Source organism: Lonchura striata, chromosome 24 (genome assembly GCF_050655825.1).
Source record: "Lonchura striata isolate lonStrDom1 chromosome 24, ASM5065582v1, whole genome shotgun sequence".
NCBI lineage: Eukaryota > Metazoa > Chordata > Aves > Passeriformes > Estrildidae > Lonchura > Lonchura striata.
In genome coordinates, this window is record NC_140726.1 from 3,278,326 (window position 1) to 3,295,605 (window position 17,280).

The 17,280-nt window shown below is 53.6% G+C and overlaps 1 protein-coding gene across 12 annotated transcripts in view; it reads left to right on the top strand.

Annotated features, from left to right (window-relative positions):
• The window catches only part of LOC110468166 (protein CEPU-1), a 360,951-nt gene that overhangs the window by 210,623 nt on the left and 133,048 nt on the right, over positions 1 to 17,280 (top strand). For 4 of the 12 annotated variants that reach the window (XM_021525799.4, XM_085560176.1, XM_077787990.2 and 1 more), the window contains exon 2: positions 12,882 to 12,966. In XM_021525799.4, the coding sequence (XP_021381474.1) occupies positions 12,882 to 12,966 (85 nt within the window). Of the gene's footprint in view, positions 1 to 11,786; positions 11,929 to 12,060; positions 12,967 to 17,280 lie in introns of those variants that run through there. The other 8 variants (XM_021525796.4, XM_085560178.1, XM_077787994.2 and 5 more) reach the window with 8 other exon arrangements.

The following is a 17,280-nucleotide window of genomic DNA, read 5'->3' on the forward strand; positions in this document are numbered from 1 at the left end:
GAGTCTGTCTCCTACTCGCTCCCAGCACTGCTCCCGGTGCCAGGGATCCTTCCTGTTGCCTCTGAGTTGCCAGCTGGACTTGTTGTGGACTCCAGCTCAGGCCAGTGGGCCAGGTCCATCCCTGGTGTACCATCATTGACTTTAATTGAGCTACCCCAGGGAGGAATTTGGCCCGCTCTGGTTGTGAGCTGTGCACTGATGCCAGGCAAAAAGCACAGCGGGTGCCAGCAGGGGCTGTAACAGCCCCGTTTCAGTGTGGGGTGAAATTCCTGCACCTCTGTCTGCTGTGTGACATCAGCATCCACTGATGGGCAGGGAAAGGGGAATCCAGCAGCACACTCCTTACAGGAATTCACATCTCATGGGGCTCCAGAGTTCATCTCCCTGTCTTGTTCCCTGACTGCCTGGAGGTAGACAGGGAGAAAAAAAGCAAGAAGAGGGGAAAAAATGGGCAGTGGATCCTTAAGAGCTGCTGCTCTCAGACCCTCTGGATCAGACCCAATTCGCTCCTTACATTCTTGTAACTGGCATCAGAACACGTGCGTAGAAGCCAACCCTTGTTTCCTGGTCGCAAAGTTTATTCTTGTTTTACTCAGGATCCTGGGTGCCACAGCCCAGCATCGCCTGGGTGGGTGACAGTCACTCCTGCAGCATCACCTCGGCCACCCCCCGGCAGTGCCCATATCCAAAATCCTCTTCCATCACCTCCTGCACGCTGCCTGGAGGCGGCCGATTCCCGGGGAGACAATTCAGCTGCCTGGTTCAAAGCAGAGGGAAAGTTTCAGTGCTGGCAGATCTGGGGCAGAATTTTAAGAGTGTCTGAATTTCCTCCCGCTCCGTCTGAAGTGAGGCACATCCAAGGATGCAGCCCTCGGCTTTCATCCTCCTCACCGCAGGCATTGGAGCTGTTCTCCTCTGAATCCGCTCTCCCGGCTTCGTATTTCCTGGGGTGTTTTAGAGAGTGGCTCTGCCTTTCTAAATGCAGGGGCATCCTAGAAAAGAAATGCATATCATTGACTCTAAATGCAACAAAACCGTGGCTTTTAGTGCGTCCTCTCACCTCAGTCTGCTGGGATGTGGTGGGATGGGGTTGGTTCTGTGATGGGAAGAGGTGGATGTTGTGATGGGATGAGGTGAGAGCAATAATGGGATGAGATGGGTGCTAGGATGGGATGAGATGGGTGTTGTGATGGGATGAGGTGGGTGTTGAGGGTGAGGAGGTGGGTGCTGTGATGGGATGAGATGGGTGCTAGGATGGGATGAGATGGGTGAGAGCAATAATGGGATGAGTTGGGTGTTGAGGGTGAGGAGGTGGGTGCTGTGATGGGATGAGGAGGGTGCTGTCATGGAAAGAGGTGAATGTTGTGATGGGTGCTGTGATGGGATGGGGTGGGCATTGGGATGGGGTGAGGTGTTGCCATGATGGGATGAGGTGGATGCTGTGATTGAATGGGGTGGGTGCATGATGGGATGAGGTGAGAGCAATAATGGGATCAGGTGGGTGTGAGGGTGAAGAGGATGGGGTGAGGCAGATGTTGTGATGTGTTATGGTGGGATGAGGTGGAGCTGCTGGGTGCAGAGGGATTTATCTGTGGCTCAAACAGCCAGAGATTTGCATCTCCCACCATCTCCTCTGCCACCCTGTCATTCTCAGCCCTTCCTCCCTGGGGAGTGTGAGGCCCTTTTGTAGCCGTGGCTGCACATCTCAGGTTATCTGAGGACACGGGGTGCAGGGAGCAGCAGGTTTGATGACAGCAGGGACACGCATGGAAAAGCTGTGGTGCAAACAGTTGGAAACTGATAACTAGCAGTGATGCCTTTGCCAGGGAGGAAAAAAATGCCTGTAAATTTGCTTTGTTTTGATATTCAAATAGTCCTTTCTGTGTATGTGCTAATGGGTACGCTGGTGTTATGGCATTATTAGAACAAAATATTCAGATGATTCCTAACAGAATTTGTGTTTCACAAGCTACATGGAAATGTTGGCTTGGAAACTAGAGTGGTGTTAGAAGACTGTTTCTCCCAGGGGGTAATAACTGGCCTGAGTTGCTCAGCAGGGTTGGGGCTTGGAGTGTGGGATCCAGGTGAATTCTCCCAGGAATCCCTGCTAGACAATGTTCCCCTCCCCAGTATGAAAGGAGCACCCGAAATACAGACCAGGGGGAGCCTCAGCCCCTCCTACCCTCGATCCCTTTTCCTCACGTGCTTCCCAGCTTTGTGGGATGTGAAAGGCTGTTTTGAAAGGACAGCTCTGCTTCTGCTGTGTAATGGCACAGCTGAACCCGGGGCAGCATCCCCCAAAATCTCCTCTGGCTCCATCAGCTTTGTGCCTGGATTCCTCAGCTGAGGCCAGGCTGAGGCTCTTAGTTCTTCATTCCCACCGAAATGAGCAGCAAATCAATGCAGGCCTAATAAAAGATGATTGGGAATTGCTAATAGGAGTGTGGGAGGGCAGCCTTGCCTCCCAGAGCCAAGATGAGTATGGATTTTCTTGTGCCAGGGACTGTAAATGCTTCTGAACTCCCCAGGGAGCCCTGGATGCTCACTCTCTCCCTTCACCCTCATCATTCTCCCACTGCCTTAAAAAGGAACCTGGCAAAGGCAATTAGCTGGGTTAATTAGCTGGAGGTGGCAGGGAGGGCTCAGCCTGGGTGGGATGGAGCGAGCTGGGACAGGCTGTGTGCTGGGGGCAAGGAGCCCCTCGATCAAGGGCAGGGTTAGATTGGACATGAGGGAGAAATTCCTAACTGTGGGTGTGGTGAGGCCTTTGCACAGGTTTACCAGAGCAGCTGTGGCTGCCCCTGCCCTGGCAGTCTCCAAGTCCAGGCTGGACAGGGCTTGGAGCAGCCTGGGAGAGTGGAAGGTGCTCATGGTGAGAGGCCCCTTCCAACCCAAACCATCCTAGGATTTTATGACAAGATCATCTGCCCTGCTCCTGCCCCGGTCAGAGTTTGGTCCCCATCCCACAGTACCTGTGCAGGGGCAGGAAGGGGAGAAGCGAGGTCAGAGAGTGGGAACACAGTTGGAAAGGTTCTCACTGCCTGGCTGCTGGCCTTCAACTCCAGCTCCTGGTAGCTGCTCTCTCCAGCTTGCCTTATTTATGGACTCACCTCTCCCCCACTCTTCTCCCTCCAGCAGCCACGGTCCCAGCACCCCAGAGGCTCCCCATCACCGACAGATCAGCACCAATAAACTCCCTGCTTGGCTCTGCACTCGGCAGCCAAACCCCTCCTGCCCTTCACGTTGGCGCTGCTGGGGGATGATGTATGAAACCCAAGTCGGTTTGATTCATACGAGTTGTGTTCACCTTGCAGAACAGGCTGTCACCAAAAATAATAAAGCTCCTTGTTTTAATGCCTGGAGAGGCTGTTGGACGAGCAGCAGGACAGGTTTAGATCCTCTTCCAAGGAAAAGGACGCTTTTGAGAAAGACGGATTGCAAGCCACGGGATGGCTGCACGAACGGTAAATAATAATTAGAGCTGTGTCTGGAGGCTGCATGGGGAGCAGGGACCTGTCAGGCTTCATGTGGCACTGTTGCTCTGGACAGGACAATTCCTGACACACGGCCTGTAAGGTCTAAATGATGTTGCCAAGAGCAGGGGGTTGGCAGTGCGGGGTGAAGTGACTTGTCCCTTGTCACCCAGGAGAGAGGTGGCACAGCCCTGGGTGCTGCAGCTGCTGGTTCGTGCAGGGATGGGGAGCAGGGTGGCTGTGGTTCATCATCCCTTACATCCACAGGCCTTTGCAAGAAGAGAAAAAAAACCCTGCTGGGCAACGCTTTACCCCCTGATTTATAGTTCATCCCTTGAATTTTTCTCATGACACAGCACAGTCCTTCCCTGAGCTCACACCTGCTTCCAGGAGGAATTTTCTTTGGAGTAAATGCACCAGCACAGTATCCAGTGAGGTTGTCTCTTCATCTCTCTCCTTTTTGAGCAGCTTGGCATCAGACCTGCCTCGAGCAGGGTGCTGAGTGCCCCCACCACAGCCCCTTGGTCCTTCTCCCTTTGGATTTTCTTCTGTCTCCTGCCTCCAGATGTGATGCCCAAAGCCCCACCCTCCTCCATGTCCTGGAGCAGCCCACACTGCGCATGGCACTGAGACCAAAAAGTATTAATGGGGGGAAAAGTTAACTACGTTTATTGAACTGCGAAAAAGGTTGTTTTTACATCCCTTTATTGGAATATAAAGACAGCTTTTATAACCTTTTAAAGGGGCATAAAAGCAGCTTGGAGACCAGAAACCTCGCTCCAGTGGAAAGCAGGGGAAAGGGGAAGGGGAAGGGGAAGGGAAAGGGAAAGGGAAAGGGAAAGGGAAAGGGAAAGGGAAAGGGAAAGGGAAAGGGAAAGGGAAAGGGAAAGGGAGGAGAGCAAACATCTGCCACGTTCTGAGGTCAGGAGTAGCTGGGGGGCTGGCTGGAGCTGCTGAGACCCCAGGTCTGAGGTGGTTGTGGTGTCTCCTCTCTCGGGGAGGTTTGCAGCCCTCGCTGCTGCCCACTGCCCTGGTCCTGGGCTGGAACAATGTTCCTCCCCATACAAGTGCAGAGCCCCCCTGGGAGAGGGAGGTGCTGGACTTAATGAACTCACCTCTTTCATTTTTCTCCCCAGTCTTCTGTGAATAAATACTGCTTTGGCTTCATTCCTCCTGGAATGAGGGAGGAGGGGATGTGTAAAGGTCTGCCCTTGCGGCTGGAAGGAAAGTTTGCTCTGTGGCTGCTCTGGCCTCTCCCATGACACCCAGCCTCTCTGGGGCTTCTGGGTGGGCCAGCTCACAACCTCAGTGGCCCAGAAAGCATTGGTTAATTTGGGATCTAGGGCTGGCACACTCATGGGCAGGATATCCTCTGTCACCCTGATGCTTTCAGTATTTTGGGACAAGCACAGGGGTGTACAGCAATCCCTCTCCTCCACGGCACAGGTTTCGCTGCCTCCTTGCCCATCCAAATCAGCAGGTCCTGCTGCTGTTGGGATGTGGTTGAGAGCAGCATCTTCAAATCCAGGAGGAAGCTCCTTCCAGCTCTTCCAGAGCTCCTGGACAGCGCTCCGAAAGCGTTTGGCATTGCAGGTGGGTAGAGCCCGACCAGTGCTACTGTTGAGGCAGGATGGGAATGAGAAGACTCTGATCAGAAGGCTGCTGAGAGTAAAACTCCAGTTTATTCAAAATACACTGCTCTTTTATACAGAGCTTCGTGAGGACCAACTCCATTGGTCCTGAAGTGAAAACAACCCACAGCATTGGTGCAGAGTGCTTGATGCACAGTGATAGAACTTAACTATAAACAATGTGAATAAATGGAAAGATAGAGAATTATTTCTGTCCCAGGCTTCTGCCTGGCTATAAACTCTTCGTTTCTCTCTTTGACTGAATCTGAGACCCACACACCAGCTCCTGCTGGCACGCTCCTCTCAGGACAGAGCTGGATTTTCTCCACCCAGTGGGGGAGATGTGCCTTTTCCTTTGCCTTGTTCCCTCAGCGGTGGCTCTGACACGACATTAAGAGAGGAGAGTGACCTTTCCAGCGGTCTGCAGCTCCGGGGAGGGGAGAGCTGAGCCCTGCCTGCAGCAGGCACCGCTGGAATACGGATAGGTCACGGGGCTCCCTTATCCCCACGCCATCTCCCAAATAATAATCTTCCCGAGATAATGTTGTAGGGCTGTAAAGAGGACAGGAGCAGGAGCAGCTGCTTCTAATTTCACTTTATGGGGAGGGAGGCGATGCTGAGAGCACCCCGCATTCTCGGCACATATTTTTCATCATTATAGGCAGAAATGCCAGAGCTCTGACAGATATTAATGCAGTTCACACCGGGAGAAAATCTTCTTTCCATCAGGCTCCATGTGCAGCAAGAGGGCAGTGCCATTTGCAGCCCTAGGGAGGATGTGTTTGAAAGGTGATGTGTTTTTTACCTGGGAAGTTTTATTCCCAGACAAAGTTCTGTTTGGAGAAAGGGCACCTGAACCCATCCCACTGGGAGCTGTGGGATCATTCTTCACAGACCTGGGTGAAGGTGCATTTGCAGCAGTGCTGGGAATTAATCTGGATTTTGGTGTAACTCAAATTCTCTGTTGGCTCTGTCATGGCTGTGTGTCACCACGGGGGTGTGATTGTCCCATGGAGCAGTTCTGTGACCTGGGCTCCCATCCTCCCCTATCCCACAATGATTCTGTGAGGTTTTCAGACTTACCCCACAGGGAACTGCACCTCCTTGCACCCCTCAGCCTCCTTTTATTTGCTTATCCCACTAAATATTCATCAGTAACATTTAAGACAAAGGAAAGAGATAATTACAAGGGGAGAGTTTTTTTGCAGTATTAAAGGTTAACAGAATTCTTGGCATTTGTGCCTTGTCGATCTCCATGTAATTATGCTCATTTCCCAGAATTCAGAGGCGACTGTGCCTGTTAACGCTCAAAGATGGTACCCCGGGAATTAAATTTATGAGATCATTTCTCAAAATCTTCAGATTCAAACCAAGCATCTTGCTTAATGGCATGACTATTATTAATATTATTCTTGGATGCAGAGAGCCGTGAGGGTCAGAGGACCAGTGGCAAAACTCAAATTGGTACAGACAGCAACGAGCCTGGACTCTTTTCCCAAGGAATGCACTCGAGCAATTTGGCAACTTCAGGGAAGCAGGCTGGCCAAAGATGGGTGCTGATTTAAGGTGAAAATGGGAAAAAGCCCATTTTTGACAGTGGCTGGTGGGGACTCGGAAAGGAAAGCTTGGTTTGGAGGTGACTGATCCCAGCCTGGAGGCAGGTGCAGGCAATAGGGAGAGCAGTGGCTCCAGGAGAGGCTGATTCCAAGGATGCAGAACACCTGGCAGTGGGCTGGGCTTTCACCCAGCACAGCTGAGCACGCTCAGTGCTGTTAAAAGAGGGATTTTAGGGGCTCTGCTCTTTGTATTTGCTTTTTATTGCATGTGGCTGTCTAAACTGAGGTACGTGCTCCTTCCCTGGTGTCTGCTTCCCCTGGTTTTGTAGGGACTGAGCAGTTTTCTGTACAGGAAGGGTTTGAGGGGGGGGAAGCTGAGCTGGAGGGGGTGAACCAGCCAGGCTTTTGCTGCTCCCTGCAGTTGAGGATGTATGTGATATCCAGATGGGCTGGGAAGGCTTGGCTCGGTGTGTTTGCCTTGGGACCATCCCAGGAGGAGGCACAGCAACTCTTGGAGCTGCTTTTCCAAACAATTATCCAGCACAGAGCCCCCAGACTGCAGGCAGAGCCTCAAAAGGGGTAGAACCTTGTGTTTTCACATTTAAGGGAGCCGTGCTGGAGCTCCCAAATACCCATGGTGAGATCTGAGGAGTGTCTGGCTTTGCTTTTCTGCTCATTCAGCTTTTTCCCCTTTTCACTGAGCTCAGGGATTGAGTCGTAGAGCTCTGGGTTAATGTCACACACTTATCAAATGCCATTAGATGGATAATGACATGGCTTTATCCCATGTCATCACTGTCCCTGGCACCTGAGCTAATCAAGCACTGCTGAGGATGCAGTGTCTGTATCAAAGAACTTTTTCGGGCTGTTTGTATAGCAGCATAAGCTCACAAGGAAACCATGAGAAAAAGATTTGTGTGAAATCAATATTGATTTGTACCAAGGATCAATCCCAGTTCATAATTCTCACTGTGCCAGTGTGGCTTGGTAACTCTTTGATCAGTTTTTTAACTCTCTGCATAGATGTTTAACCTGGAGCCTGGACCTGCAGAGGTGTCACTTCATAGATGTGGGCCTGGCTGGGCTGGAAAAGGCCCAGGCACTGAGGGCTGTGGGAGAAAGGACTAATCCAAAGGGAAAAGTCAGGCCTTGAGGGCTGCTTTGCATCCTGCTGGCCTGATGTCCCTGCTGCAGCACTGCCTGGCCCCTCTGGAATGTACAAAGATGGTTTGGGATGGAAGGGACCTCAAAGCTCATCGAATCCCACCCCCTGCCATGGGCAGAGACACCTTCCACCAGCCCAGGTTGCTGCAAGCCCCTCCAGCCTGGCTTTGGGTGCTGCCAGTGCTGAGATATTGAGCATCCTCAAGGATGCTGCTGTGGGTTAGGGCTGGCAGAGCTGTGTTGGGAGTTTTGGCTTTCCTTTTCCTCTGGGGTACACTCTGGGTTACCTGGTGAGATGGTGCAGGGAGACCAGTCCCGTGCTGGGTTTGCAGCACCAGTTTGGGACAGATTTGCAGCCTTTTCCAGGGCACCTGCTCCTCCAGCCCCTTGCCTGAGGCTTTGCAGCACAGCCAGGGGTGCCCTGGAAGGAGTTAATTCGTGCTTGACAATTCCAAAGTCCCTGAGCAAGCGACAAACCCGAGCCCAGCAGTTTTTTAAAGGGCAAACAAAATGTTCCTTTTTTTACTGCGAGGCACTTGGTGCAAAGTGCAGGCAGAGCAGGGCAGCGTGGCTTCAGGGGAAGGCTCCCAAAAGCACATTTTATTTAAATTTAATAGGATGGTTACTGTAAGTTTATCTAAACTGCAGTTAAATATTAACAGCATCTCTAGCAGGGATTAATGGGGTCTCCTGCGTTGTTTTTAAGCACCGTGAGGAGGGCGCTGGGAGTCCCTGCCTGGGAGGGATTGAGGGCTGAGTGCCCATGAGGATGCTGCTTGCATTCCAAAATCTGCCCTAGAAACAGCCCTGAACAGGCGATTTCTCCAGCACGGAGCTGGGAATGCCTTTGGGGCGAGAAGGGCTCAAAACGGCCAAGTAAGGTTCCCAATCATTGTTCTTTAATTGGGGCCACCGTTAACGAGAGGATAAATGAGGCAGCAGCAGAGCTGGAGCTGCGTCCTTTGTGGCTCCCGTGAATGGCTGTGGACACGGAGGGCTCAGCAGTTATTCAGGAAAAGCTCCCCCGGACTCGTGTGTCATTCACCTGACTAACGCCAAGGAAATTAAGCACTTTCTGTGCAACTTGGAGTTTATTGAAGGATAATGTGGCATGCGGTAGCACTGCTGGAGTTAGAAAATCGTGTTTTCATTTAGAAAGAAGCAGAGTGTCTCGAGCATAAATTATGTTTCTGATCATATTTGGCCATTTCAGATTAAAAATAAATTTCCACTTTGGGGCTATAGATTGCCATCTATCAACTCCCTGAAAAGGGAAAAAGGAATTAAAAGGAAAATCTGGCTGTATGAATTGCCTTGCTATGACCTTCTTATTGAAAGTAGTTTTTTGTTCTCCAGGAGTGAAATCCATTGGTGTGGGGAGGTGTAGGATTGTATGGATGTAGTTTTGCAGACAGGTCTCTAGGATGGGAGGATCTTTAACTTGGGCCTGCAAGCAGCTACAATAAAATAGAAGATAGAGTCGTGTTGGATACTTCGGAGGAAGCAGGAAAAAAATGCAGCAATGTTGTTTCCCTCGATAGAGGAACTTGAACTGCGAATTTGCATCTGATTATCGGCCTTTGGGACCACTCAGATCTGCAGATTAGCTGCTTAAGGCTTGGTTTTGCATGAAAAGGCCGAGACTGGGGCAGTGTTTGCTGGGAGGGTCCTTGCAGAAGGAGTCGTGGTCCCTTGCAGCAATCCAAATGCATCATTCTTCCTTGTGGGGCATTTTTGGGATTGATTTGCTCCCTGCTCTGCCTCTGAACCTCCTCCTCCCCAGCTGTCACAGAGATGCTCCTTTGGGAATCAAACCCACAGGGCCTTGCTCCTTCTGACCCCTTCTCCACCCAGGCTTTCAGCGTCCTCCCCTCCAGCTGACATCTCCCACTGGAAGAATCCTTTTCCTGGTTCCATCCTTCCCACCCGGCCCAGCCCTTGCTGCTCCTGCTGCCCTGTTTGTGGTCTCTGCCAGGAGAGGGGAGCCTTTAGCCTTGCTGGAGAGGAGAGCAGCGAGATGGACACGGAGATAAACACCTCGAGTGTGCTCTGCTTGGCTCCTTCTGTTTGTCTCCTGCCTGTTGCTCGAAATGAGGGGGGAAAAAATACTTTCACCTAAGTAGGAAGAAAGGGAAGAAGCTGAAAGCGAGAGGCTGTTTGGTGCTCAGATGGGCTCAGCCCGTGTGCAGCAAAGTCTGCTGCTGCTGTGGTCAAAACGCAATGAAGGAAAAAAGACTCTCTCATCCCCAGAGAAGGCTACAAAGCTCTCTTTCTCTCACTGCTGAACCTTCACAGCTGGACTCAGTTGCTGGCTCCACTGCTGCTGGAGCAACTGAATTATTTAAAGGAACCTTGATTTGGTTTTCTCTTTGCTGTTTTCCCGCGTTGTGTTTATTGTCTATAGATATTTTTATAGTCCGAAGCAATTACAGCTGTCAGAAAAGAGACGAGCTGTGACAGGCTGATTTATATGTACATTGTATGTATGCAAGAGAGGGAGGGAGACCAGGGATTCTGCCGGGCTTTAGTATGCAGGAGCATATTGGATGTAAATTCCTTGGGATTTTCAAACAATGCTGCTGATGATCTCCTAACAGTGGGCCAAATTCAGCCCTGGCAAGGGCTGGAACAGCTCTGCAGGTCACATCTGCCCCAGCCTAGCCTGTTTTCAGTGCAGGGAGGTGTTTTTTTCCCTCATAATTTAAGATGCTCCTGGCGATCCAGGGCTGAATTCCGTGTTAAAAGGTTAACTGGCTGTGGTTATTGGAATCCCTCCGGTTTTGCTGACACAGGAGTTGGTCTCTGCCCATTCAAAGGAGCGGCCCCACAAAGAGCAAGTTCTTGCGTGATGGTCCTGCAGGTATCCCAGCGGGGTCTCCATCCTGCCAGGGGTGCCTGCATGCCGCAGCAGTCAGCAGGATTGCAGTGTTTTATTCTTTGCTCTCTTGTACACCCCGGTGCAAGAAACAGCCCTGGATAGCTTTTTTTCCCGTGCCTCTGACGGTCTCTCCTTATGCAGTGAGGTTTCAGAGACCCCTCCCATGTAATTTGTGGCCCCAAAGGATCCGCTGAATGCGGCGTTCCCCCCTCCCTCACCAGCTCTGAGTTCACTGCAGGGATGAAAATCCTCCTGCCAAGAGCTGGGGAAAGCTGCCGTTCCCTCTGGGAAAACACAGGGCTCCAGGCAGCACGTCCCACCAGCGCTAAATTCAAGGAGCAGAGAACCTTCAGACAAGGAAAAAGTAGAGGGACTTGCAGAGCAATCCCCTTCTCGTATGGCCAGTCAGCATGCACAATAATAATAAAGCTTTATTTGATGGAGTGTTTCCTCTGGTCGGCACAGCTCATAATGTTTTAGAGATTAAATAGCACAGTTAGTGAATTAAGCAGTAGTTTACAGGGGATTCGGAGACTCCAGGGATTAGTAACGGGCTATGGATCCTTTCACATCTAGGTCACCAGTTTGAATCCAGCTCAGGTTGCCAGCAGTAAACTCAAAAACAACCAAAAAAAGACCCACCCCACGTCGATGCTGTGCACAAGCTACCGAGCACATAGTGGGGGAATGGAGGGAGGATTTTTGGGTAAGGCACAGCAGGGAGGGAGACCTTGTCGTCCCTAAGGTTGGGCTGTGGCAGCTGGAGGGTTTGAGGGGTGCAGCACCCCAAAAGCTGTGATTTGACTGCTGCCTCCAGGACTCTCTGCTCTGAGGATGCTCCCCAGCACCTTTTCACCAGCATGGAATTGTGCCTGGAAATATTAATGTGTTTAGCCACTAGCGGAGGGAAGGAGGAATTACTCGGCATAAGCAAATGTGGTATTTGTTAAATTATGAGCTGATAAAAAGTACGCGGGGTCCGTGCTTGCGGCTGGGGAGAAATTTGCCACTTAAGCTCACGCTGTGTCTGTGAGGTGCAGGGGACCAGAAGGACATGGTCCTGCCTCTCCTCACCATCACCTGGCTGGCTGGGGGGAAAGGGGGGGAATATTGCCCGTGCCTCAGTTTCCCCTCCTGCACAGCGACTTTGCCGCCTGGGATGGGGAAGGTGCAGAGGTAGAGGAGGGCAAAGGGGAGGCTTGTGCGGTGCTGGCTGCGGGACGCAGGTAAGCGCAGGGGAGAGAGGAGAAAGGAAGGGGGGGTCTTGCATCCCCCCGAAGAGCGCGGCGCGGCGGGGGTTAATGTGCGTGTCCTCCTGCGCATCCCGCCCCGCTGCCGCCCGCCCGCCCGCCCGCCCGTGTGCGGGGCTCGGGCCGTGCGGGAGCCGAGGCGCCGGGCAGCGCCGGAGCCGCTGCCATGACAACCCCGGGGATGCTGCCGGCCGGGGCCGGGGTGCTGCTGCCGCCGCCCCGCCTCGTCCCCCCCGCCCGCCGCTGAGGCCAGCCAGGGGCTCCGGCAGCCTGACATCCCCGCGTGCTGCATCCCCTCGTCCCCATCCTGCATCCCGGCTGGACCAGTCCCCCGGCAGCGGGGCGGGAGGAGAGGAGCTGCAGGGCATCCCGGAGGCTTTTGCCCGCTGTGCCTTCTTGCGCCTGGACATCTTTGCTAGCTCGCCTCGGGGGTGTTTTTTGGGGTTTTTACTGTTTTTTGGACTGCCCCCGCCTCGGGACAAGCGTGCGGGAGTGGGGTACAGCCGGGCCCCCCCCGGCGCCTCCTCGCCCAAGTGAGCCTCGGACTGCTGCCCGAAGAACCGGCTCGCCCAGCACCTTTGCCACTTCTCCTCCTCTTCCTCCTCCTCCCCCCGGCCCTCCCGTCCTCCTCCCTCGCCCGAGGACAGCGGGACTCCCTCCGATGCCGCTCGGCAGGCTCAGCGCTCGCAGCCAGCCTTGCCGGGGGCTCTCCTGATCTCCGTGGAGCTCCGCAGCGCTCGCCCCGGTGGTTTTGCTCCCCCCCATCCCTCCTCTCCACCCACCCCTTCCCCCTTTTCGCCTTGTCGGGTGTGTTTTTTGCCTGTTGGAAAAGTCCCCGCTGCCCAGGATGGGGGTCGGTGGGTGCTTGGCCCTGCCCTGGAGGTGCCTGGTCGTCCTCTGTCTCAGGCTGCTCTTCCTTGTGCCCGCAGGAGTGCCCGTGCGCAGCGGAGATGCCACCTTCCCCAAAGCCATGGACAACGTGACAGTGCGGCAAGGGGAGAGCGCCACGCTCAGGTAGGAGCAGCTGGACGGGGGCTTGGGGGGGTCGGGGGGTCCTGCTTGCGTGGCGACTTTGGGGTCGTGACTCAGTTTCCCCGCGGGGGATGGATGCGCCGTGCCGGTTGGCGGTACAGGATGGTACCGGGCAGCGAGCGGAGAGATTGGAGCGCCGCGGGATTGGGCTTGGGCTCAGCCCTCCCAGTTGGCTTCGGGAAAGTTACTGGGGGATGAAAAATAAGGGAATGCGATTCCCTTTCGGCGTCCTGCCCCACAGCAGTGCGAGGCAGGGGCTCGGTTCCTGGCGGTACCGTGGCTCGGGCACTCCGGCTGCGTTGGGTGCAGATAAATCCTGCTCTGCTCCTGGAGCGCAGCGCCCGGAGTGTCTCCATCCGTTCAGACCGCCCCAGCCTGGGGAAAGGGAGAGTTGTTGACCCCCTGGTGTGGCTTTGTGCCTTTACCTCGGGTCCGGACCCGCTGGAATAGGGAAGTGCAGGACGGGGCTGGCTCCGGGCAGGTTCATGCTCGGCTCCTTAAAAATCCCCTTGCTCCAGAGGCAAGGGGTTGCTGCTCCCTGGCAGCATTCCCTCCCTGGGAAGGGGAGAGATGGGGGCTGGGCGTTGCACCAGGGTCCTGCCTCCTGCAGCAGCGATCCGAGGGGTTCAGGGGCTTCCAAGGAATGCATAATTTTGCTCAGCATAATTTCTGGGACATCTTATGCCCAGACACTCGTCCCTGTCCTCACAGCAGATGGGCGCAGTCATCCCGGAGGATGTTTGATAGGGACATTAAAAATCAAAAGGCAGGTTTTAATTGCAGCGCTGGGAAGCGGCGCTTGCAACTCCGGCATGCTCGGGAGCGACTTTGCTCCTCCGGAGCATCGCGTAGGTGACACCAACATCTGCGGGGCCAGCTGGGTGTGTGCGGTGACACCGCACTCCTGCTTCGCGCCAGCCAGCGGAGAGGGACCGAGCCAGGGCAGAAAAAAAAGCCCCGGGAGGAATTTCAGCAGGAATTTTCCTGCGACTCGGTTGTTTGCAGCCAAATCTTGTGTCCCCCCCCCCAGCCCCTGAGTGCTCCTGGGAGGGTGGGAGCTGTGTTGTGGCCATTCCTCTGGATTTGTCTTGCATCGTGGTACAACTGGGCAAAGAGGCTGGAAAACGGGTGGCAGAGGATGGAGGACAGAGTGTCTTGCTTAGGAATTTGAGCTTGGCTTAAAAAAGTAGTAGCTTTTCTTTCCTGAATCGCTGTGTTCTCCCAAGTGCCAAAAATTTTACGGACCCTGCTGTCAAAGAGGGAGGGGTCTGGGCAGTGAAACACGCGGGGTGGCAGCAGCTGGGTGGGTGCTCTGCAAACTTATGGGAAGAGGCTTTTGTGGGGGCCTGCACAGGGTTTTGGGCACAGATCAGGGATCTTGATCCGCAGCACGGATCAAGGTGCTCTGCCCTGGCACTGGGTGGTTGCTGGTGTTGGAGGAGAACAAAGGGAAGCTCGGGTGAGTCAGCAGGAGGGATTCTTCTGTCAGGGAGGCTCCATAGGAATGGGGACAAATCCTGCCCCTGGGAGGTGGCTTTGGGGAGGGAGGGAGGACAGCAATGTGCCATCATCCCAGAGCATGCCAAGCGTCCCAGTAGGGCTGGGAGCCGCTCTGGTGGCAAGGGATGTCTGTGTCCCCTCATCAATACAGGTGTGCCCAGGAGAGGGGCACGTGGGCTTTGGGATGTGCTGCCTGTGCAGACGCTGTTCCCACTGTGCTGATGCCATTCCTGCTGTCCTGCCCCTGGGACGGGGATTGCTCTTGGACATGAATGCCTTGCTGCCACTGCCAGCTGGGTGCTGTGCTGTGGCGACAGAGACGTGCAGGAGCGCGGTTTTGCCTGGGCGTTTGGAGGTGTTTTCCTGCTGGTTTGGGTGGGAGCAGTTGGCCCAGCAGGCAGTGGGGCATTGCTGCATCCCCTGGTCTGTCCCAGTCGTGCTGCACCGTGGCAGGAGCTGGGAGGAGCAGAGCATGTGAAAACCAGAGGAAATCAAGGAAGCATGAATCTTCCTGCCTGCTCCCCTCCCAGCCCAGTGTGCCCATCGATCTGTTGTGGAGGAGTTAACTTGTGCAGAATAGCAATTCTGCTACAAAGGCTCTGGCAGACCCCAGCGATGCTCCTGGCCACCTCCTGCCCAGCCCTGCATGAGTGGCAGTCAGGGAAGGGAAAAAAAAATCACATCTAATCCAATCCCACTCATTTCCATGCAAGGTGGGAGGACAGAAAGCTGCAGCCAAGGATTTGGAAGGAGAGATGTTTCTAGAGGTCCCTTCTTGGAGTTTCACAGATGCCAAAAGGGAAGAGCAAGCTGAAAACTCAGCAGCAGAACTTGCTGTTTCTCTGGAGCACTTGGAACGTCCCGTCCCACCCTCTTCCTGAGGGAGAGGCTTTGACTGTTGGAAATAGGTTATTTTATTGGGGTGGCAGGTGCTGAGGAGCCCAAGCTGCTGTCGAGCAGCCATGCCCCGACAAGAGGCTCTTTTCAGCTCTGTCCCTCCAAGCAGAGCAAATTCAGTGCTGGGGGAAAAAAGCTGGATTGAAAGCTGCAAGGAGACTTCTCTCTGTAAAGGCTTTGATGCATACAATCCACTGGAGGGAATCAGTTTAGGACATTGGAGGTGTTCAGATGTTTCCTTCTATCCCGTGATGTTTCTGCTGCAGGGTACAGGCATGTCGTGGATACCAGGACTTTAGAGCACTGTGTTAAATTTAAATCAAGCTTTAGATGTTGGGTTAGGGCTGCTGTGTGGGATAGAAGGTGTAGGATTTACTCCTGGAAGCAGCAAAACCTGTGGGAATAGGGAAAGGACTTGAGGGTGTTGTGTCCAACAGGACCGTGTTTTTACTGATGGATGTGTTGCTCCTGCCTTTGGGGTTACACTGAGGAATTGTGTGCAGGTGAAGGTCAGAGTTTTCTGTCCTTCCTCCAGACCCCACGCACAGATCATGAGGATGAGGCTGATTTTCATCCCCTCCCACCCTGTCCAGGCAGCTCTGCCCTCACCAGTAGCGAGTGGCTCATGCTGGAGAGGACCCATCCTGAACTTCCATGCAGCGCTTGAACCGAGTCCAGGCATTGCTGAGACCTTTGGAGCAGCTCTCTGGGCACCACAACAAATGGCTTGATTATGATTTCACTTTAATTGGCATCAGTCAGCGCTTTCCATGGCGAGGCTCTGACATTCCCATCAGCAGCACCGGCGCCTGCACGGTGTCCCCCGAATCTGCCGGTGCTCCTCTCTCCATCTCCTCTGGTTTCCTTGGCAGGGTGATGCAATGCCTTCATTTGTTCCCCTCTTTGATTCCAACACCAAAAGTCAAATCTGAGTTAAACAGGAGGCAAAGCTTTTTTTAACCCTGATGTTTCCTGTGGTTCCCAGTCAGGCTTTGAAAAGGGCTATGAGCTCTGTCACTGAGCTCTGTCATTCTTTACCTAAGCCTGTTTTGCAAATTTATTTGGCCCCTGTTGCGCTCTTGAAATAATTTTGGAGAAATGATGACTTGGCTGTGAAACAAAACAAAATCAAGCGTGTTTGTTTGATGGGTGCAAACAGAAAGTGCTTGTTTGCTAAGCAGAAAAGACTATTTTTCAGAGATGGGTCTGTTTTCTGTGACTCTTTGCTGCCCCATCTTTTCCCCTTTATTCACAGGAATTTGCCTTGCTGTGTTTTTATTGTGTAATAGAAAAATAGGAATGATCTCCAATGGCTAAATGTGGTGTGTATCTGCACCCAGGTCCTGGGGGAGCCTTTGTGTCTCCCCCAGTGCTTTTCCTGCCAGCATTTGAGCGAGGCTGATTCTCGCTGAGGTTTTGGGCAGCTGCCTCTGTGGTCTGCAGTCAATGAGTGCAGAAATCCTGTGGGGGGAGGAAGCCAGAGGAGCCCATTCCAGGCTGTCTGTGCCTGGGAAAGCCTTGGCTGAGTCATGGGGTGTTCAGGGGGGCTTAAAGAGCAGTGCCCAGCACCGGGCTGGGCTCCTGGTGTGAGTAACAAAGGCCAGACAGGGAAGAGGAGGATGATGATGATGAAAGGGGCCAGCCCTGATTGCTAAACCTCCTCTGGTGGCTGCCCAGCTCTGTGTCCATTTTGCTCCAGGCTCCCACTCCCACTCTGAGCTGCAATAACCCCACTGAGGGAGTGTTGCTCGTCCACCCTGTCCCACCAGCTGAGAACACCTCAAGTTAGGTATTCCCATCTCCTGCCCTGCCCAGCCAACGCCTCCCCTTCCCTGCACAACCACCACATTCCTTATTTCCAGATCAGTGCTCATCTGCCTCTCCAGGGCTCAGACCTGT